The following is a 23238-nucleotide window of genomic DNA, read 5'->3' as shown; positions in this document are numbered from 1 at the left end:
AAGCAACTTGGGTACAAAACCCGACGCGCACCAGTAACAAGTGCACAAGCACTTACAAACAATACCACACAAAGACATGGGGGGAACAGAGGGTAAAATACACAACACGTAATGAGGCAATGAAAACCAGGTGTGTGGGAAAACAAGACAAAACAAATGGAAAAATGAAAAATGGATTGGCGATGGCTAGAAGACCGGTGACGTCGACCGCCAAACACCGCCCGAACAAGGAGAGGAACCGACTTCGGCAGAAGTCGTGACAGCTTCAGACCATCGGCAGACGAATACTGATAAGCAGATCTAAAACAGAATTGCAACAAGCTCCTCGTCATACATGGAAGAAAGGGAAAATGTTTTCCGACCAACGTTGCATTATTTTGCCCTTCTCTTTCAATACTGGTATCAAATTAACTCCTCTGAGAACTTTCTATGGCTTAAGTACTCCGTGTATTGACCTTTTCATAATCCAAAGAGGCTGCTTGTTACAGGTGTTTTCCCAGCATTCAGCGAGGAACATAGGACTCATTACTGGTACATGTACAGCGTGTGCTGTTCTTTAAACACACACACACACACAAACGCACCAGTATCACTTAGGGGCATATGTACAGTCACAGTAATCTTCAGCCATAATGAGTATAGGTCTACATGTCCTACCTTTTTTTTTAGCATGTTTGTGCCTGATAGAGATTTTCCCAGCATGAGAGCTCTCAAAGGCCCACTGGGGAATAGTGTGATTACTAGGCAGAATAACTAGAGCAAAGCATTATCGTCCCTCTTTCCCCGTCACATGCCTCCTACAGTAGGAGTAGCAGTAATGTGCGTGTGCACGTGTGCGTGTGTGTGCAGTGTGCAGTGTGCAGCGACATTCAGAACTCTTGTTTGTCAGGGAATAGATTAGCTTCACAGTGGAATGCTGGCATTTGAGGGACTTTTTTCAGGGGGGTGCTTTAAACGCTGTGTGAACTCTCTTCGTCGAAATGTTACACTTGTAACAATTTAATTGGTCAATGGATCGCAACTGCATTGACAGCAAGGCAGAATTGATTTATGAATCCTAAACAGGTCTTTTGAGGGGATCATTTGTTACAGTTATTCTTCATAATGGTTGGCTATTTGTTAGTGTTGTTACTACTTACAGGAAATTGAACAATTAGCTCCATTGTTACGAGCTGTAAGTACCTGAAGTAAGACAGAGGCTGTCATGTAAATTAAACACTGTGTTCTGATTTCTATGCACACACAAATTGTCTAGAAGTATGCTGAGGCAGACGTTTGTTATTTGCAATACCTTTAGACATTTTTTTCAACTATTCAACTAACCCTATGAAATATTTTTCCGCCAGCCTGAGAGAGAGTCACTCAGCTCCAGGTGTATCCGATAACTTTAGAGTGGAACAGCTTTTTCACCTGGGCTAGTCCATATTCATCCACCTGTGAGCCATGATCCATCCAATCCTGTTAGCTGTGAGCACTCTCCACCATCCTGCTCCTGTTTTCCTTCCCTCTCCTCCCCGCTATCAGGTGAAGCAATTCCTGGTCGCACAGTTTCCTGCCAGGGAAGTTAAAGCAGGTAGAGTTGCAATCTCACCTGTCACGTTGCAGCTGCTACCTCATCCTGCCTGCAACTCACTGTCTGTGCGTGTCAATGTAACCATGTTAATATCCTCTTACTAATGCCCTTTTATGTAGCTTATAGTTTGTCAATGTCTGCTAACAATGTCAGTAAATCAATGTCACAAAATCCACCAAACCACCATGCAAATGCATAGAAAAACCTAATCCATTTGACCCATCGAGCTCTCATCAAAAGTAGTGCTCTATAAAGGGGATAAGGTGCCATTTGGGACAATTCCAGAGTGCCTCAGCCCATTTGTTTCTCCCCTCTGCCATAACAAATCTCTCCTGACTAATTTCCTGGGCCTACATTCCTGCCCAGGATTTGGGTGAGATTACCATTCTGCCGCCGACGCCTCTGTAAGATTTTAATCCCACTGGTACCTATTATGACTGAACAGTGTGTTGCTGGCAGGGCTTACACGCAGCTAGCTGCTTGACTCTGGGTAGGGACAAGCAGAACAAGCAGGGTTACTGTCTGTGTGTGCTTGCCTTTACCTTTCACACCGAAAGATCAAGGCGGTGGCTCGCTTATCTGGTTTTATGTGACAGGAGGAATACTCTATAGTACTACAATACAGAGTTCAACTTCAGTTAATGATTGGTTGACTTTGGAAAGAGTTTTAAAAGGTGGTTTTCAACTCGTTTCCACACAGTCACGATGAAGCTAACACGGTATATCTCTGTGTTTGTGATCGCACAGTTATGTATCATAGGGAGTGTAAACGGCGGAAACATATTAGTTTGGCATACTGAAGGCAGTCACTGGATCAACCTCAAGCCTATATTGGACACTCTGATTGACAGAGGACACAGTGTTACAGTGCTGGTGCAGAGTGCCTCTGTATACATGGACCCCACGGAAAAGGCTCGCTTCAGCTACGAACCATTCAACGTCTCCATCTCAATGCAAGAGATGACCAATTTCTTTGAGGAGTTCATCCACTTTCACATGTACGAGATAGACTACCTGAGCTACTTGCAGATCCATTGGAAGGGGTATCATATTGTAAAAAGAGAATTAAAGTTTTCCATACAGATATGTGACGGACTGCTGAGGTCAGAGACCGTCATGAGGAGACTGAGAGAGGCCAAGTATGATGTTCTGTTATCCGATCCAATCTACCCCTGCAGTGACCTGGTGGCTGAGGATCTGGGCATTCCTTTGGTCTACACCCTGCGTTTCTCTATTGCCCACATGTGGGAGAGGCTCTGTGGGCAGCTGCCTTCTCCACCATCCTTTGTCCCTGGTGCCATGATCAAGTTAACCGATGAAATGAGCTTCACTGAAAGACTGTTGAACTTCCTCTTCTATGCATCCCAGGACATAATGGCATACGGTTATTGGCAAGACATAGACGCCTACTACAGTGAGATTCGAGGGAAGCCATCAACCTATTGTGAGGTGATGGGCCAAGCTGACTTGTGGCTGATCCGGACATACTGGGACTTTGACTACCCTCGTCCTTTCCTCCCTAACTTCAAGTTTGTGGGGGGAATCCACTGCAAGCCTGCCAAGCCCTTACCAGAGGACATGGAGGAGTTTGTGCAGAGCTCTGGAAAAGACGGCATTGTGGTGTTCACCCTCGGGTCCATGATAAAGAACCTCACCACAGAGAAAGGGAACATGATCGCCTCAGCCCTGGGGAAGATTCCCCAGAAGGTCCTGTGGAGGCTCAGTGGGGAGAAGCCTGAGACCCTGTCCCCCAACACCAGAGTCTTGGACTGGATCCCTCAGAACGACCTGCTGGGTCACCCCAAGACCAGAGCCTTCATCACCCACGGTGGAACCAACGGCATCTATGAGGCCATCTATCACGGGGTCCCCATGGTGGGAATTCCTATGTTCGCTGACCAGCCAGACAACATGGTCCACATGAAGGCCAAGGGGGCCGCGGTCGTCATGAACTTCAACACCATGAAAACCCAGGATCTGGTGGATGGACTCAACATTGTGATCAACGAGCCGTCGTATAAGGAGAACGCCTTGAGGTTGTCCAGGATACACCATGACAGGCCCATCAGTCCCAAGGATGAGGCAGTGTTCTGGATAGAGTTCACCATGAGGAATAAAGGGGCCAAGCACCTGAGGGTCCAGGCCCACGAGCTCACCTGGTACCAGTACCACAGCCTGGATGTGTTCGCTTTCCTACTGGCCATCGTGATGCTGCTCACCCTCCTCTTCATCAAAACATGCCTCTTCTGTGTCCGGAGGTGCTGTTACGGAACAAAGTCTAAACGGAAGACAGAGTGACAGGTTCAACACCAGCAAACTTCCATATTTTTCTGTCCTTAAATGTCTTTCTCCTTGTAAAGTGTTGAGACCAGGCTTTATAGTCTTACACTGTACATTTTTCTCAGATTATTCAGTTCATTTCCATTTGACTTTATCCCTTTCTTCATGTTATTGAAATTGATAGGCTTGATATGAATATAATTAAGTAATTGCTTAAAATTTCCCTCTGTAACATTGTCTGGAATTCTTGTAATTTTTAAGTAACCTATTACACTCAAGATCCTTCCACAACAGACACAAGAGAAAACAATAGATTTTACAGAAGGAGTGAGAACAGTTAAGAGGGAAAGAAAATAAAGAGACAGCAAAGAGGTGGGAGTGGGAAAGACCACAATAAATGGGACTCAATGAGCCGGTGAACACTGCAGTGATACACCAAGTTGCTCAATTAGACACAAGAAATCCCCCCACATTGAGTCATCATATAGACTTGGCCATGCTGACAGTCTCAGACTGGACAGTGTGTTTTGTGTTGGGTTTGAAACTGCAGTATCTGTTGGCAGGGCTAAAATCGAACATTGACCGCAAACAAGTCTCTGACCTTTGAATAGAGTTACAAACTTCAGCTGATGACATGTTGAATTTCTGCCTCTAGGTGGGATAGTGGCCTTTGTGTGTGCGCGTGCTCTTATATGTGTCCTATTTCCTACGCATTTGTGAATTGGAAATGTGTTTTTTGCACCTCCCAACTCCCCCGAGATACTCGCAGAGAATGGGGTCACTGCCAGGGTCTTCTATAATGGAGCAATTAGGCTTAAGTGCCTTGTTCATGGGCACATCTGACAGATTTTTTCACCTTGTCGACTCGGGAATTTGAACTAGCGACCTTTCAATTACTGGCCCAATGCTCTAATCGCTAGGCGTACCTGCAGCCAATGTCTGTGTGCGTGTGTGTATGTGTGTGTCCGCAGCATGTTCACAACAACAAGAGGGAAATTCTGACCTGTATTGAGTAGCATGAACCGGGATTAACCCCTATGTCCAGTTTTTATTCAGCCGCAAGACCTAGAATGAGTCAGAAGTTTAGAAAGCCTAAAATCCATACTCTAATCTTTGACATACTCTAGCTATAGAAAACCCCTTCCACTCGTTAAGGCCACGTGAGGGTAAACCCTCCTCAGAAGACCTCTAATGATTTCCTGTATCAAAACATTAAAGACTACGATTCTGAAAGAGCTCAAATTCAGGAGGTATTGATTTGAGTTAGTAATCCTCTTCGCTAAGCCCTTAATAATGTGCGTACTAAACACCCCACATGCTTGACTAATGCAGAGGGAAGCTCAGCAGCACACCTCTCACACCACTTTCTATCATCTCCGGCAGCTCGTCTGCTGCTTCCGATTCCATTGAACATAATTGCCTGTGTTGATGATTGAGTAGGTGGAGATTGAGCACACTGCATACTAAAGATGACTAATTGCCTAAGTGGCACTGGAACTGTCAGAAGGGCATCAACAACAACAAAAAAACGCTAAAACATACAGAGTGACTCACTCCAAGTAGACTAAGTAGAAATGTTGAGCTGTTGGCTACACTTGAAAAAAATAAACACATAATTGTTTGGCTATTATGTGAGCCTCTTAATCAGGGAGACCAGCTTCACATTCTGCATTTTACATATAGTACTTCAATTATATTTATTACAGCGCATACGGTATTGAGTACCACAGTATGAGTCATAAAACCCGGTAATGGTTCCAATAATTTTTTCACCATTCATTTTTCAATCTGGAATTTTAGAACTACATCATATAAGGTATGTTTGTGTATGCTTACCCTGGTGGGACGTTTTGATAACCGCGCAAATCCCTCAGACAAGGTAACTACTATCAATAATACGTTTTGTTATCAATTTTTGTTGTCAATTGAGGCGAATATATTGATAAAACTCAGCTTGTCCGAGAGAGAATTACACGGCTATCAAAATGTCACGCCAAGGTAAGCCTACACCATACACACAATTCATTTGATTTTCTGGTAAAAATTCACGATGTGAAAAATGAATGGTGGGTCCTGAGTTTACCAAACATTAGGAACATCTTCCTAATATTGAGTTACTCTACAAGGTTTCGAAAGCGTTCCACAGGGATGCTGGCCCTTGTTGACTTCAATGCTTCCCACAGTTGTGTCATGTTGGCTGGATGTCCTTTGGGTGGTGAACCATTCTTGATACACACGTGAAACTGTTAAGCGCAAAAAAAAACAGCAGTGTTGCAGTTCTTGAAACAAAACCGGTGCGCCTGGCACCTATTACCATACCCCGTTCAAAGGCACTTAAATATTTTGTCTTGCCCATTCACCCTCTAAATGGCACACATACACAATCCATGTCTCAATTGTCTCAAGGCTTAAAAATCCTTCTATAACCTGTCTCCTCCCCTTCATATTTACTGATTGAAGTGGATTTAACAAGTGACATCAATAAGGGCTCATAGCTTTCACCTGGATTCACCTGGTCAGTCTATTTCATGGAAAGAGCAGGTGTTCTTAATGTTTTGTACACTCCATGTAGCGTATACTGTATATACGGTATAGAGTTTCCAGGGAGGAAGGGAGGAGGCCATTCCCCCAGTTACAGATAATAAACTAGTGCTAATAAGGCCCTAGCCACTATAATGAGTCAAAGTATAGTGGCTGAGGACATTCCTGCTCATTTCACCCATTTAACAAAACAACTATCTGCCTCCTAGTTACAGCCCACTCACAGCTCAACTATGGTCATTAAAGTAATGAGAGACAGCACAGGCTTAATGACTTGCTACCCGGATGGTTTGGTTTGTCGGTCAAAAACACTGTGTTGTCAGTAGGGCGTTTTTTCACAACCATCTTCGGAAACTGACAAGGAAACTGACAAAACGTAGGGAACCTAAGAAGGAAAAACGGTTGTTATCACAGTGGACCACAATTGAGCACTGAGTGACTCAGTGGTGAATGACGCTCGCAAGTGGTCATTCAGAGATAGGCACATGGCTCAGTTGAGCTTCGTAACAACTCCCATGGTTTACTATAACAGGGTCTGTTTCCCCTCCATGGAAACGACAACACATTGAGAGTCTCCCCAGGCGTCCAGACTTAGTCAGAGGAAAGTGCCTCCCTAACCCACCTCACTGTGTTTATTTCACATATTTGAATGAGTGACAGGAAATTTGCCAAGTACCACAAAGTTCGCCTGCCAATATTACTCCAGCCACAGCTGTTTGCTAACACACTCTTTGTGTGGCTAGCGCCACACAACATTTCAATAATAGGCTCAGCTCAATCACAACACTTTGTCATTACCCATTACCCATCTAAACAAGCAACTAGCCCAAGAGTAGAGTCTGCGATCAGGGGCTTATGTGCCAACAGCTCCTTGTTTACAGATAGAATACGGAGAAACGTGCAATTCATACATCCAAGACACTTATGTATCTCTCCGTCTAATGATGTCTATTTTTTTTTAGAACTTCATGGGAAAACTGAATACATTTGGAGAATTCTTGGGCGGCAGTAGGAACTGTGTGCTGCTGATGAATTCGGAACAGGTTGCCTTGTCATCTACGGGCTGTTGCTTTTCACCCAGATCTCTGCCAAACTGTTTCTTAACAGTCTTCCAACAGCTGCTCACACTCATCCATGGAGCAAGAGGCAGGTACACTTAACAACCACACGGATTCAACATTGTTAATTAAACTGATTCAACTTTCAAAAAAATTCTCTGTCCTGTTTTGAAAAATATGAACTAATGTACAGTGTCCATGTTAGGACAGCTTCGGTCTCAGGAGGACTATTTTCCGAGGGGAATATTCTTATTCTAAGGAATATTCTTATTCTAAGGAATATTCTTATTCTAAGCAGACACAAACTATCGAATAAAGATACAGTAGAATACCATGTTGTTTAAAATAGATGGGACCAGGAAACGAGACGTTTTTTAGTATGCAGATGGTGTACTGTATCAGACTATATGACAGACAGTTTTGGTTCAGCTCTGAAATGGAACACAAATACAGACAATCAGATTGACGGGGAGGAATAGGTCCATTCTCAGTCGTTGCCCTGTGAAATGACAACATTGCTTTATGTCAGGAGTTTCCATTTCTGTGCTGTCTCAACTGACACACTGACTAATGATAATGTGTGCTGCACATTCTAAAGAGGCTTTGTTTGATACATAGGAATCAGTGCTTGAAGTGGAAAGAAATAGGTGCTGGCACTTTTTACATTTAGGTGCCAGTACTCATCATATTTTAAGCCAATATTCTATAAGAGGTGCCAGTACTCAAGCAGTATAAAATTATAAAATTAGAAGTGCCCGTAATCAGTACCTGTGTGTTCCAGCCCAATTCAAACACTGACAGGAATTAATTTCTGTAATATTTAGTGCATGGTGGAAATGTAACCTATTATCTGTGTTTGTTAACACCTGGATATTTACGCCCCCTCTGGCTCAGTTCACCACTAAACACAATCTTTTGTGGTGGACGTAAGAGGTTAAAGTGAAACTCCATGAATGGATTTGTATATTATATAAAGTACTGCCTCTTCATATCCTATCTCTCCCCAGGAGATAGATGGGTATTACACATCTCTCCATTTTTCTCTCTCCTCTCATCAAAGGGTTGCCTTCTACCCTGAATGGCAATGTTTGCCTTCGACTCCTTGCTGCCATGGTAACGCCAGCAGAGTGACTGGATTATAAATTGGCGGAGATAGTGAGGGGGCGTGACCTTCGCGCTGTCTGTTGCACACATACACACGCACGCGCAGGGATAATGCCAGAGATCACCCAAATGTGTCTGATTGTTTAATAACAATTTTCCTCCCTGAGTCATTACCTGCAAACACAGACATTCATCAGCTCTGAAGAGTGTTGAGTATTGACTGAGATAGACAAACAGCCATTGCCTCCAAGGGTAAACTCCCTCCCTCTGATACCCTTCACTTTGAGAGAGGGAGAGGGTGTAGTGTAGAGTGTGTGTGGGTGTGGGTGTGTGTGTGTGTGTGTCCCTCTGGTGCTGCGGTACATAGAAGTGAATAATGATTTATGTCTACATGTTTGGAGCTGTCAGGGAAATGCCAGAACATCATGACATTCCAGCAGAGCCTCCCGGCTGCTCCAAATTACCCCTTCATTCATAATCTGGTAACCTGACTCTCTCGTACTCTCTCTGGCTGCGTCGCAAATGGTACCCTATTCCCAACATAGCACACTACCTTCGACCAGGGCCCATGGGCCCTTCTCAGGGAGGATTCACTATCTAATTTATAATCCAGCTCAAATTGGAAACTCATTTGTAGTTCTGTCAGAAGGAACAGAATGGGAACTGAGCCTTATTTCATCTGTGGTCTGTGAGAGAGGAGACTTCTGATATTCTAAAGGGGGGCTTTGATTCTAGGGAGGTAACATAGACGCTAGAGGAAAGATGAATGAACTGATGTTAGCTAGCCATTGATGAGTATTTAAGCACACTGCAATACCAAGTTTCACAATTAGTCTCAGTACACCAAACTTGCTGGTGGACAGGCATGGTCACAGAGGTGATGTGGCTCAGTTGGTAGAGCATGGTGTTTGCAACGCCAGGGTGTTTGCAACGCCAGGGCATGAAATGAAATGTATGCATTCACTACTGTAAGTTGCTCTGGATAAGACCATCTGCTAAATGACTAAAATGTAAAAAAAAAAAAAAAAAAAAAAGTTCAATGAAAGAGAGGGCGAGACAACAAGCTCTCCTTTTCCAGTGACAGATGCACAAATTATGCCACATACGCCTGTGCCGTGTGTTTTCTTTCAGGCTCGTCCTTGAGTTTCTCTTCCCCCCCCCCCCCCCCACTTGAAAGGAGGCTACGTGATTCACGCTTCTCTCACACCTCTGCGGAAGTAGCCACTGGCAAAAAGTGACAAAGCTCTTTGGAGGAATATTGAATGTGATTCCCGACTCAGGAGCCAGACGCTAGCCTAGGCTGCAAACAGGGACCCGCTAAAAAAGGGTAGAGAGAAAAGGGTGTTAGCTAAAACCTGAGTAGGCTATACTGGGATTAGTACCTGCACAACACAAACAGGGCTGAGGCACACCAGGCCAGAACTGTTAATGCTCTTGCTCTTTACACACATGCATGCACACACACACACACGCGCACACACACAGCAATGGCATTTAGAGTGGATGGTGCCATTCTGTGGCCGCCAGAGTATGGTGAGCCAAATAGAGGGCTGGTTGGGAGAGCTTATGCCTAGAGGCACCAGGGGGCTCATTGACCATAGCTGGACCAATTCACTTTCCATTGGGAGCCCTCTCATAGCCTCATTGAGCCAAGTAAACACACACACATACAGATGCATTGGCACACACACTCACACACGGGTGTACACACGCACGCGCACACACACACACACACACACACACACACACACACACACACACACACACACACACACACGACCTACACCAGCTCTATATTAAGTGACTGATTTATATCCATTTGTTTTCCATTTGCAGTGAGATTGCACAGTAAACCACATCCTGCCACAGTCTTTCAGCACCAGCCCACCACTATCCATCTCGCACTGAACAGGCCTATGCTGCATGGGGAGAATGGATGGTCTCCCAAATGAGATGTCTCAGTCCATTCCTGTTGCCTGAAAGCATTAAAAAAGAAACCTTATTTTCGACCTGCAGAGTATGTACAGAATGTGAATACATAACCCAAAACGTGTCTTGATTCCCTTTCCAAAACAAAAGCAAGTTCCCTTCCAAACTACTGTCAAACTGATTGATGGTAAGTTCATGTTAGATGAAACGTATTTTTTGTTCTCAAGTAATACAATAATAGAATAAATTGTACGGTTAGCCCTCATAAAATGCATGTTTGAGTGTTCATAGTTCACTTGGGTTACATTCCAGTCTAAGCAAGGCTTCCAAAATTGCCATTGTTTTTCTCTCTGCCATGTCTCCCTTTGCTGGACTGTCAGTCGATCTCCGATCCTCCAATATTTATGCTTAGTAAAGAAGAGAAACACTACATCACTAATATCGTAGTCCTACCTGTACCTTATTTGTTCCTATTTTCCCATGCTTACCTGTCAGGTACCACCTATTTGGCATGTCATGTATACAGGGCCTAGTGAAAGTGTACACACCCCTTACACAGTCTTCACATTTTTCTGCCTTAAATTTTAATCTAAAAAGGGATTAAATAAATAAAAAAATCCTACAAATCTACACAACTTGCTCCACAAGTGAAAGAAAATAACAAAGATGTCTTGATTGCATATGTCTTCACACCCCAGAGTTAATGCTTGGTGGAAGCACCTTTGGCAGCCATTAGAGCTGTGAATCATTTTGAATAAGATTCTCCAAAACTCTTAGGGCAACATATATACATTGCGTTTGTCAAAATTGCTCAAGCTCAGTAAACTTTCTTGGGAATAATTGATAGACAGCAATATCCAAACATTGTCTCAGATTTTTAATCACATTTAAGTCAGCACTGAGACTATACCACTCAGAAAGCCATCTGGTGTATCTTTGGCATAAACATTTGTGTAATTGTCTTGCTGAAAAATACAACTCTATCCCAGGGTTAGGTTTTCAGAATACTGAGGCGGGTTTTCCTCTAACTTATTACCTGGGCTTGGCTCCATGTAATATTTATTTGGATCCTGACATACTCCCCAGTCCCTGCTGATAACAAGCATAACATGATGATGCCACCACAATACTTGAAAATACAGAGGGTTTCACTCTGTGTTGTGTTCTATTGGATTTGACCCCACATGAACTTCACATGTGATCACGTGATGTTAACGTGATAACATGAAACTACACGTGACAATATATATATATATACAGTAATGGCCAAATATATATAAATATGTGCTCAGTGTGAACCTGCTTTCATCTGTGAAGAGCACAGGGCGCCAGTGGCGAATTTGCCAATCTTGGTGTTCTCTGGCAAATGCCAAACGTCTTGCACGGTGTTGGGCTGTAAGCACAACCCCCACCTGTGGACGTCGGGCCCTCATACCACCCTCATGGAGTCTGTTTCTGACCGTTTGAGCAGACACATGCACATTTGTGGCCTGCTGGAGGTCATTTTGCAGGGCTCTGGCAGTGCTCCTCTTGCTCCTCCTTGCACAAAGGCGGAGGTAGCGGTCCTGCTGCTGGGTTGTTGCCCTCCTACGGCCTCCTCCACGTCTCCTGATGTACTGGCCTGTCTCCTGGTAGCGCCTCCATGCTCTGGACACTACGCTGACAGACACAGCAAACCTTCTTGCCACAGCTCGCATTGATGTGCCATCCTGGATGAGCTGCACTACCTGAGCCACTTGTGTGGGTTGTAGACTCCGTCTCATGCTACCACTAGAGTGAAAGCACCGCCAGCATTCAAAAGTGACCAAAACATCAGCCAGGAAGCATAGGAACTGAGAAGTGGTCTGTGGTCTCCACCTGCAGAACCACTCTTTTATTGGGGGTGTCTTGCTTATTGCCTATAATTTCCACCTGTTGTCTATTCCATTTGCACAACAGCATGTGAAATATATTGTCAATCAGTGTTGCTTCCTAAGTGGACAGTTTGATTTCACAGAAGTGGGATTGACTTGGAGTTACATTGTGTTGTTTAAGTGTTCCCTTTATTTTTTTGAGCAATATATATATTTGGCCATTACTACTATAGTCCATAGAAACGCATTGAATAACACATTCATAAATAGCAAAACAAACAGTCAAAAAATAAATCATAAGGAATAAGGTTTTGAAGTGTCTGTCTTATATCAAGGAGATATAAGAAAGCTCAGGAAATATATTTAACCCCTTTTTTTGATGGCACAAAACTACTTCCATACTTCCATTCATTTTTTTTATCGATACCAGGCAGTGGTGTAAAGTACTTTAAAGTACTACTTAAGTCATTTTTTGGAGTATCTGTAATTTACAATTTATATTTTTGACTACTTTTACTTCACCACATTCCTAAAGAAAACAATGTATTTTTTACTCCATACATTTTCCCTCCATACATGTTTTTTTGTGAGAAGACTGATTTTCGGGATGTCTCCTTGGTCTGAAAAACAGTGCTGTAGCTCTGCCACTTTCCACCGCAGATGCGGTATCTCTAGTTAAAAAAATACGGATTTTGATGGGGATTTTTTTTATTATGTTCATTAGATTGACGGGTGCATCAATCGACTCTTCAGGATAAAAACTTCCACTATCGTGAAATACGTTGCACACATAGGCACTCATACAAAACAATATCCCCCATAGCAGGTGGGAAAAAGGACACACTAAGTATGATCCCCAATCAGAGGTAACGATTATCAGCTGCCTCCAATTGGGAACCATACACACACACCAACATAGAAATATAATACCTAGAAACCCCCCTAGTCACACCCTGACCTATTACACCATAGAGAACCCCTGAGGGCTCTCTATGGTCAGGGTGTGACACAAATAAAACTTCTAGACAGGCCCCCTTACAATCATTCACTCTACCTGGACACAGCCACAGGCTTGCCAATTTCTTTTTTTAAACAAACAAAATATCGGAAGAAATCGAATGGGACAAAAACACACCAGCATAAATAATGTGTTGGCAAATGTACCAGCACTGCAGTTTCCTTACAACTGCCCATTGTGACTTACTGTAGACAAACCCCTTACATTTATTGATGTACTTCTGGAAATGAAATACTATAGTATAGCCCTGTTTATACGTCATGCTAAGATTCACCCTTTGTCCTGATATTGTCCACATTTTTAGACAGGTGTAGACGGTTAAAAGACCCATTGTGATCTGATTGTGATCTGATATTCCTTACCACCTCCAGATGTAGCAAGGCACGCATTGTTTCTGGATATCAATCAAGTGTAAACAGATCTGGATTGTCAAACCATTTAAATCATCATTATACTGGCCTCAAAAATCATTGACAGGTAGCACCATTGATTTTTATGGCATCAGTAACTGTGTTAAAATAAATAAATCCAGATTATTTTGAAAGAATATCTGTCAAATAATTTGCATACAGGGAGGCACCAGCTAATGTGGTCACAATGCGGACACGGTGGATGGATGAGAGACACATTTTAATAGACGTGACAAACCTTGATCAAACTGGATCATATTGATCAGATCACAAAACACACGTTAGCTCAAGGTGTAAGCAAAGTTTATGTGTGGACTTCAGATTCCCTCAGCACAACAAGCAGGTCCAAACCAACAGAAAGGGTTTAGAGGGGCAGTCTGGGATAAAGAACCACATGAAAATATATAAATACATTTATTTCACTAGGGCGAGGTAGAGCAGTATAAACACAGAACTATCTCTGGCAGAACAAAATAGGAAACCAACTCAAATCTTCTTCTCTTTTCCTGGATATCCTTAAAGTGAGCCACCAATCTCTCAAGTGCTGTCATAAGAGGTTTGACTTAACTCGTCTCTCTCTCTCTCTCTCTCTCTCTCTCTCTCTCTCTCTCTCTCTCTCTCTCTCTCTCCAGTATGTGACAATAAAACTTTTTTTATATAGCTGTATTTTTATTTTTTTTAAGCATCAGTGGAAAATGACTTTCATGCGCCGTCCAGACTGGTACGGGGGAGGTGGGGGTGGTTATTGGGGGAGGCCCTTCAGATGGCTGACATGTTTTTGAAGAACCGCAGAACCGCTAGCTGGCGTAGAACGCTGGGCTGCGGTGTGGTGCGATGCTGTTTGTCTGTGTGAAGCTGAAGTTGGCATGCCCCCCCCCCCCCCTTCCTCTGTTCTTCTGCATCTGGTCCTCATTAGGTTAGGAGCGGATGGTATAAAGCAGGGAGCTGACGGGGGCTGGGCCTCAGTGCCTGGACCTGCACCATTATGGAAGCTGCTCTTTGGGTGTGCCTTAGTCTGCTCTGTCTGCAGGGCAGCTTTCTCCAGCTCACACATGGTGCAGACTGCACTGGGACATCACAGGTGGAAGACTGTGTTAATGGGCAGACCACCGGAGGAAAGGTAAGGGATTGGGGCCACATGTTACAGTTGTAGGTTTGTTGCGTTTTGTGGAGGAGCTCGGTCAGGTAGATGGAGTTCGGAAGTGTTGGTGCTAAAAGTGTTTTTGTTTTTTTTACAAGCTATTCAAAGCACTTCCCCAGACTCTGCAGTAGCAAATTAGCTCAGAAGCCAAAGGAAGCCAATAACTGCTATGAATGCTCGTGTGTCTCCATTGAGTGTGTGCTGAGTTAAAAACTAGGTAAATCCTGGACAGCACACGCGGGGTTATTTTGACCCAGCCAGTTGGGTTGCGTGAATAACTTTTGTGGCTTTCAGATAATTGTTTTTGGCCACCTGGAAGAGTACATGTCATTCATGTTCATCATGTTACGTTTTACACTGCAAATTTCATAATTTCTTTTATTTACATATCCCAACATTGAGATACAATGTTGAGAGATCTTTTATTTACATATCCCAACACTGGGACTCTCATACACTTGTTTAAGCCTCATTAAAGCTTCAAAAGTGTCAGTGTTCAACCTTAACATGTGATAACAACAAAGCAGATGAGCTGCAATTACATTTACTCTCACTGGTTACCAAAAATAACTATCAGAAAGCCACGCCCCGACTAACCCATGCCTCTAGTCTTCTGAGCTGAAACGTTGGGGCATATCTCAATAAACCAGCACCAATAACCCAGCACCCAGCATCAATAACCCAGCAGTTTTTTAAAGAAAACAACCCAACTAAGTGACCCAGTGCCTGCAACCTAGCAGTTGGGTCAACCAAACAATCCAGCATTTTTTTGAAAGTGTGTGTGTGTGTGGTGTGTGTGTGTGTGTGTGTGTGTGTGTGTGTGTGTGTGTGTGTGTGTGTGTGTGACACAGTGGTATGGTGGCTGAGCATGTCATATTTTGGATGGAACACATGCCTGGATTTAAATAGAGTTAAACATTCCAGTAACCTGGAAACTTACACTTATTTTAGTCAGGAACAAAGTTTCATTGTAACCTATTCAATTACCCTCAATGGAACAAACTCTCTGCAGACTTTTAACGTGGCCACAGAGCTGTTTGAGCTGCCATATTTGCGGTCGACATTCTTTGTGGACATTCCCCATGTTCTATCCAACGCAGTTACCTTCATCTGGCCAACACATACAGCAGATGTATGAAAGATTTTCTTCTCATTGCATTTTGATGGGTTAATTTCTGTAATTTCTGTAATTCTCATCTGTATAAGAGACATTGGTCTCAGTATAACTCCCTGATAAAATAAAGGTTAAATAAAATAAAAAATGAAAGATGCAGCATTTCAAAAGAGGATTTTCACCAACATGGAAGACTGAGTCAAGTATTCTTTACCGTGTGGAAAATAGAGGTTTTATGTGTTTTGTGTGTAATTACATTATTACAGTATGTGCAATTATTTAAACTTCAGATGTGGTTGGACTCCCAGTTGCCTTAGGCAGCATTATTGAAGAAATCTATTTTTTTAATTGAATTCAATGCTGAGTTTATTTGCCTGTGCTTTTTCCCACCAAGGTCATTGTGAATGTGGATAATGGAACATAATACATTACTGGGTTAGTTCATGGTGCTCGTCAACAACTAGCACAGAACAAAATGGACTATATAGAAAGTTTTCAAAATAGATAAATAAAAAAAAGAGCAGGGCGCCTCAATGTAATGAGGGATACCCTGAAGAGCACACTTCGTGCACTGAGTGTGAAGTGGATACAGGGCATGTACTGACCTTTGTACAAAGTATTGGGTCTATATTAAGACAACAGAAGTTTCTTCAGGGAGATTATACAGTGCATTCGGAAAGTATTCAGGCCTCTTTACTTTTTCCACATTTTGTTACGTTACAGACAGATTTTAAAATTATTAAATTGATTTTATTCATCATCAATTTACACAAAATACCCCATAATGACAAAGTAAAAACAGGTTTTTAAAAATGTTTGCAAATACTTTGTTGAAGCACCTTTGGCAGCCATTACAGCCTCGAGTCTTCTTGGGTATGACACCACAAGCTTGGCACATCTGTATTTGGGGAGTTTCTCCCATTCTTCTCTGCAGATCATCTCAAGCTCTATCAGTTTGGAAGGGGAGCATCGCCGAACAGCTATTTTCAGGTCTCTCCAGAGATGTTAGATCGGGCTCAAGTTCGGGCTCTGGCTGGGCCACTCAAGGACATTCAGAGACTTGTCCCAAAGTGTTGTCTTGGCTGTGTGCTTAGGATCATTGTCTTGTTGGGCTGTCATGTGCCTTCTACTGAAGAGTGGCTTCTGTCTGGCCTCTTTACCATAAAGGCCTGATTGGTGGAGTGCTGCAGAGATGGTTGTCCTTCTGGAAGGTTCTCCCCTCTCCATAGAGGAACTCTGAAAGTCTGTTAGAGTCTTGGTGGTTCCACATTTCATCAATGTAAGAATGATGTAGGCCACTGTGTTCTTGGGGACCTTAAATGCTGCAGACATGTTTTGGTACCCTTCCCCAGATCTGTACCTCAACACAATCCTGTCTCGGAGCTCTATGGACAATTCCTTTTGACCTCATGGCTTGGTTTTTGCTCTGACATGCACTGTCAACTGTGGGATCTTATATAGACAGGCTTGTGCCTTTCCAAATCATGTCCAATCAATTTAATTTATCCCCGGTGGACTCCAGTTAAGTTGTAGAAACATCTCAAGGATGATCAATGGAAACAGGATGCACCTGAGCTCAATTTCGAGTCTCATAGCAAAGGGTCTGAATATTTATGTAAATAAGGTATTTCCGTTTTTAATTTTTTTATACATTTGCAAAAAATTCTAAACCTGTTTTCACTTTGTCATTATGGGGTATTGTGTGTAGATTATGAGGAGAAAAATAAAATTCATCCATTATAGAATAAGGCTGTAGCATAACAATATGTGGAAAAAGTCAAGGGGTCTGAATACTTTCCAAATGCACTGTATGTTTAAGGAGGGGATGTACACTGTGAAAAGGCATACAGTACAAACTCTGTTTCCCTGTATGTTCTAGTAAAGCCTGAACTCCTACAATACGGTCACTGTTTACCCTTACTCATCCTGACAGGATATGGTGTATGAATTGTCTCAATAAACCGATGGTAACACTTTACACTAAGTTACTGTTATACCTTTCTAATGAGAATGTAATTCTGCAAGTAACGACATACAAACATGTTGTAACATATCAATTTAATAATTGTTTAGTAATTGCATATGAGTGGGGTTGAGGTGTTATTATTACGTAAGTGGAATAAAGAATACATATTGCTAAAATGATCTCCTTCAGAATGATGGGCTTCTGCGGCTGATGCCATCTGCTCCAAGAGAGACCCATATCCAGAAAAAGCCACAGGTATATGAGCCTCCCTCCCCACAAAGACATCCTACTACAGTCTGCTCTCTGTCACAGAGGACTCCTACCTTGTACTGGATTACTTTCCACTCTGGGTTTGTGCATGCAAGACATATCACTCACTGTATGGTAACTCCCCAGGAGGAATATGATTCCAATGCAACTAAAACGCTTGTCCCAAGATATTGAATATTGATATTAAATATAGATTCACCAAAGTCATTGCTCAGACATCTGTGTATAAGACAGGATATAGGACTATATACCTCTTTACCAACACACTCGCAGGCGCACAGACACACACTTACACGATAACATTTATAGAAGGCATTTATTTTCTCCCAAATTGCATTAACTCATTATTTACGTTTTTCTTTTGCCCAACAGAGAGGACGACCTGGGGCACACTCTGTACTTGGTGTAAGACATTTATATAAATCCTGCTGCTTATTACTGCAACACAAAACAATACAACCAATTAGCCTACTTTAACTATACACTGTAAAAAAAATCCAGTCATTTTTACAGTAAATTACTGGCAGCACAGAAGACAGTAAATTACTGTAGATTTACAGGACCTTTACTGAAACACAAATTTACAGCATATTACCGTAACACCTGACTACAGCAAACATGCTGTCATTCTAGAATTGACAGTGCCTTACTGGAAGCACAGCTAGTAAACTGTTGCAGATTTACAGTGCAGGCAGCTACTGCCAAAGATTGGCAATATTTCTATTACATGTATTTGATATGAGTATTTGAATAGTTTCAATATCTATTTTGTATTTAACTGGCCTGAAGTACAATTCATGTATTTTGTAACAGTTTAATAAGAATACATACATTTGGTATTTTCTAATACAAAAATAAACTTGCAAGTAGCCCGCATAACTACATAATGTCCAGCAGTGTGCTTTGGAAGTGTTCATTTTTAAATTGACATTGGTCATTTAGCAGACACTCTTGTCCAGAGGGACTTACAGTCAGTGCATTAAACTAATGTTGATAAAAAAAACATGTCATAGCAAGTAAAAGATTTATGTAACCGTTACTGAGAAAGTTGTTGTAATTAAGAATACATTGGTCTTCAAGGTATTGTGTATTTGTAACAAGATACCTTTTGAAGTATCCTTGCCCATCTCTTGCTAGTGCCAAGTTTGTTACTGTAATATTCACAATAACTCGCCACCAGCTTCTTTTAAGTTACTGTAATATCAGAGCAATCATACAGTACAACACAGTAACATTTGCCTGCTGTAGACTAAATAAGTATATTCTACTGTAATTGTAATATTGGTATTTCACTAATTACATTGGTGCAAGCAGGTTGGCTGCTAGGTATTTGTATTTTACAGCATATTTATGAATATTTGGCATTTTATATCACTTGCACTTCTAAAGGCCGAAACAATGGCTTCCAAACAGGTCATGATTACAGGGCAAAATAGACCAAAATGACTTGGCAAAACACTCAACCAGTAAAGGTTTAAGACTTGCTGCTACTCTGATCTGTCCCCTATACACATTCATTATTTGGGCACTACTACCACATATCAGTTTAATTGGTACAGCATTCTCACTAGCGGATGCAACAAATATAGCCACGTACAAGGCATGCCTCTAAATATGTTAATAAGCCAGAGTCTTTCTTCATCCACAACAATTTCCCAAAATGCACCATAATTCACAGTATGCTGCTATAAATATACAGCAAAACGAGTAATACAGTACTTTACTGTAAAATTGTATAGTACAATAAAGAATATAATTTTACAGCAGTGTAGCCAATGCCAATGAGCCCCTCCCCCATAATGCATTGCTCTTTAAAGTCCTGTAATATAGAATTACAGTAGCTAACTGTAAATATTTTGCTGTACATTTACAGCAATATGTTATATTGTACATACTTTAGCTATACAACACTATTGTATTGCTGAAGCCACAGTGCTGGCTCCACGTTCATCAACAATGCCTCATTTATTTCTGAATACAAGTTCAAAGATGACAACATACCGTCGGCTGTGCCGTTGGAGCGCCAGAAGAGAGAGTTGGGGAAGCACTCCAGCCTTCCTGGGTCCTTCTCAACGAAGGGCTTCCCCAACACACTCATCCAAGTTCAGGTAACGCCGGAGGCAGGGAGGGAGACGAACAGAGGGAGAGGTCTCAAATGATCCAATGGGGCTGTTGTGTTGTAATTTTTCTGATCCCTTAAAAACAGCGGCATAAGAAAGGATACGATGGATGGTGTACTGTAGTTTCTTATCCCGGGTTGTTTTCGTGAAGCACTTGGCATGCTACAGTGGTGGCTAGTGTCATTTTAAATAAAATTAATTTTTATTTTTATATATAATATATATATATATATATATATATATATATATATATATATATATATATATATATATATATATATAGATATAATTAAAATTAAATAAAAAGGGCTCATTGTAATGTCGGAGAAGGAATAAATGGAACCGCATCATACACCTTAAAGACATGGTTTCCATGTGTTTGATACCGTTCTATTTATCCATTCCAGCCATTATTATGAGCCGTCCTCCCTTCAACAGACTCCTGTGTAACGTACAGTAGCCGGGCCACTTTTAGTTTCTAAATGATCCCCCGGGAATGTTGTTCCTCCAGACAGAGCGGGCCAGGAGACACTTGGGCCAGTCTGGGACCAAGAAGAAGAACAAGCCTAAATCCAGATTGGGATCTTTTTCTCTGCTCAGCAACAACAACCCCAGCGCCGCCATACAGGTATACAACATCGCCATGACAACCCAGGAGCAGACCATCATGTGATACCAGTCTATAGTTAACATCAGACATTTTTGTTTAGTGAGATTCTCAAACACACGGCTGACATGAGATATGGGCTCCCGAGTGGCGCAGCGGTCTAAGGCACTGTGTCTCAGTGCTAGAGGCGTCACTACAGACCCTGGTTCGATTCCAGGCTGTATCACAACCGCCCGTGATTGGGAGTCCCATAGCGCGGCGTACAATTGGCCCAGCCTCGTCCTTGTTAGGGTTTGGTCGGGGTAGGCCGTCATTGTAAATAAGAATTTGTTCTTAACTGACTTGCCTAGTCAAATAAAGGTTTAATCAAATAAAAATAAAATATATGTACGCTGTCCATATTAGGACTAAGTTTCAGCAGGAGTTATGAAGATGCTATCTTAGCCATACTTAGTCGACCTGCATTCAACATTGTATCATTGAAGTCTTACGTCATGTCATTGTTCTTCCAGGTGACCAGAGTACGGAGGCAGCTGCAGAAGGAGAAGAAGAAAGGGAAGCCAAGAGGACGACCAGGGGCATACTCCGCTATGGACGTCCCAGACAAACCTGAACCCTTGGTGAGGCCAATGTCCCCCTCCACCTATCCCTCACCCCCACCTGAGTCCATCAATCAATAAACCAATCAATCACTTTTTTGTGACCAGAGAGAAATTCTGCTTGCAAGCATGTTAAGAATACAGAGTTCATACAAAATAGTTAAAAACTGCTAACACAAAAAAAGTTTCAAACCTGTTGTGCTAAATTCACCTCCATCTGATTTGTCTCTCTAATCTAAACTACATGTTTGATTCTTTCACCAGGGACAAAGGCGCAAGAGGAGCCCACAGAAGAAGAAACAGACCAAGAGAATTGTTTGTTCATAAACATTTCATTAAACAAGGGACTTTGTGGAAGCGCTACTGCTTCAATAGTTCATAAACTGTACTTTATATCTTCTCTTTGTAAGCATATTGGTTTTATGTAATTTTTAAAATGTAATAATAATGTAATATATATAATGGAAACACATCCCTGAGGACAAGTATACACACAATACTTTTGAGAACCCCTTTAACATTCTCTTTTATTATAGTTTTTTGTTGTTGTCGTTGGTTGATGGTGATTCTTTGGCAACTGTGCATATTATCAGGCTTAAATAAAGTAAACTTGTATGAGAATACTTCATGAGAACTTTCCACAACATAAGGCTACAGAGGGCTGCCGTTTCTCGCTAGCACTGTTTATTTTCTGTTTAGTCTATGACAGAGTCCGACTCCACCTTGACAAATGGACTAGAACATTTCACTGCTCCAGCTCTCCCTCTCTGTTGCCAAGTGCAACACCTTCAATTCCCACACAACAGGAGCTGGGTAACTTCCAGTAGTTAATTCAGAAATTGTGGATTAGGGGGGAAAATGTCACTGAGCCCCAATTACAGATGGCTGAGCTAAAGGCAGTGCCTGTATCCCAAATGGCACCATATTCCCTACATAGTGCACTACTTTTCACCATCTTAAGGCTAAGTTCATCGTTAGAACCATATGGTTTGAACGATGAACTTAGCCTTAAGATGCTTTTGGGAACCAGGTTGTGAGTACCGTGGGCCCTGGTCAAAAGTAGTGCGCTATGTAAGGAAGAGGGTGCCATTTGGGCTGCAAACAGTGAATGCCCAGCACAGTGTGGACCAGGTGCAGAGTCTAAACTTGCAGTCAAACCTTTGGGTTGAGAGCCTAATTATTCTGTCAAATTAAAGGGAGTTGGACCAGTTGATAATTGGAAAGAAATCATCATAATGTTAGACTGTATGCGCCATCTGTTTCAGAAGTCAAAGTTAATTTGTTCGAAAAAAAAACATGTTTCTTTTGAATTCATTTAGCCTGAGCTAGGAAGCTCATGGCATTGCATTCACTAATGGAAATGGTTTGAGTGTTTTTGCAGACCAGTCATGTACTTTACAGTGCCTGCGGAAAGTATTCAGACCCCTTGACTTTTTCCACATTTTGTTACGTTACAGCCTTATTCTAAAATGGATTAAAAAATCCTCAGCAATCTACACACAATACCCCATAATGACAAAGCAAAAACAGATTTTATGCATTTTTGCAAATGTATTAAAAACAAAAAACAAATACCTTATTTACATAAATATTCAGACCCTTTGCTATGAGACTCAAAATTGACCTCAGGTGCATCCTGTTTCCATTGATCATCC

At 42.0% G+C, this 23238-nt stretch overlaps 2 protein-coding genes across 3 annotated transcripts; both read left to right on the top strand.

Moving 5' to 3' along the window:
- Nucleotides 1-2232: 2232 nt before the first annotated feature.
- Nucleotides 2233-10755, top strand: LOC106590122 (UDP-glucuronosyltransferase 2A1). 2 transcript variants are annotated; one of them, XM_045710515.2, is made up of 2 exons: nucleotides 2233-3874; nucleotides 10393-10755. In XM_045710515.2, the coding sequence occupies exon 1, from the start codon at nucleotides 2279-2281 to the stop codon at nucleotides 3869-3871; it is 1593 nt and encodes a 530-aa protein (XP_045566471.1). In that variant the 5' UTR covers nucleotides 2233-2278; the 3' UTR covers nucleotides 3872-3874; nucleotides 10393-10755. The 2 variants fall into 2 exon arrangements, with proteins under 2 accessions (XP_045566471.1, XP_014036199.2); XM_014180724.3 differs by lacking the exon at nucleotides 10393-10755 and adding an exon at nucleotides 7357-7606 and having other exon boundaries at nucleotides 2234-3874.
- A 3917-nt stretch (nucleotides 10756-14672) lies between these two features.
- On the top strand, nucleotides 14673-22204 carry si:dkey-12l12.1 (uncharacterized). The gene is made up of 7 exons (XM_014180722.3): nucleotides 14673-14886; nucleotides 18177-18242; nucleotides 18630-18662; nucleotides 20240-20365; nucleotides 20889-21005; nucleotides 21497-21604; nucleotides 21848-22204. Exons 1-7 carry the CDS (start codon nucleotides 14752-14754, stop codon nucleotides 21908-21910), a joined length of 648 nt encoding a protein of 215 aa, XP_014036197.1. The 5' UTR covers nucleotides 14673-14751; the 3' UTR covers nucleotides 21911-22204.
- The last annotated feature ends 1034 nt before the right edge of the window (nucleotides 22205-23238 follow it).

This window comes from Salmo salar, chromosome 29, assembly GCF_965601325.2.
Source record: "Salmo salar chromosome 29, fSalSal1, whole genome shotgun sequence".
Taxonomy (NCBI): Eukaryota; Metazoa; Chordata; class Actinopteri; order Salmoniformes; family Salmonidae; genus Salmo; species Salmo salar.
This window is presented reverse-complemented; position numbering and strand designations above follow the sequence as displayed.

What these genes read in the sequence shown, in the direction of transcription:
- LOC106590122 (XM_045710515.2), top strand. Translation starts at nt 2,279, where the DNA reads ATGAAGCTAACACGGTATATCTCTGTGTTTGTGATCGCACAGTTATGT.
- si:dkey-12l12.1 (XM_014180722.3), top strand. Translation starts at nt 14,752, where the DNA reads ATGGAAGCTGCTCTTTGGGTGTGCCTTAGTCTGCTCTGTCTGCAGGGC. An exon ending in GGCAGACCACCGGAGGAAAG is followed by an intron (nt 14,887 to 18,176) that starts GTAAGGGATTGG and finishes GATCTCCTTCAG; the next exon opens with AATGATGGGCTTCTGCGGCT. An exon ending in GGGCACACTCTGTACTTGGT is followed by an intron (nt 18,663 to 20,239) that starts GTAAGACATTTA and finishes TCTGAATACAAG; the next exon opens with TTCAAAGATGACAACATACC.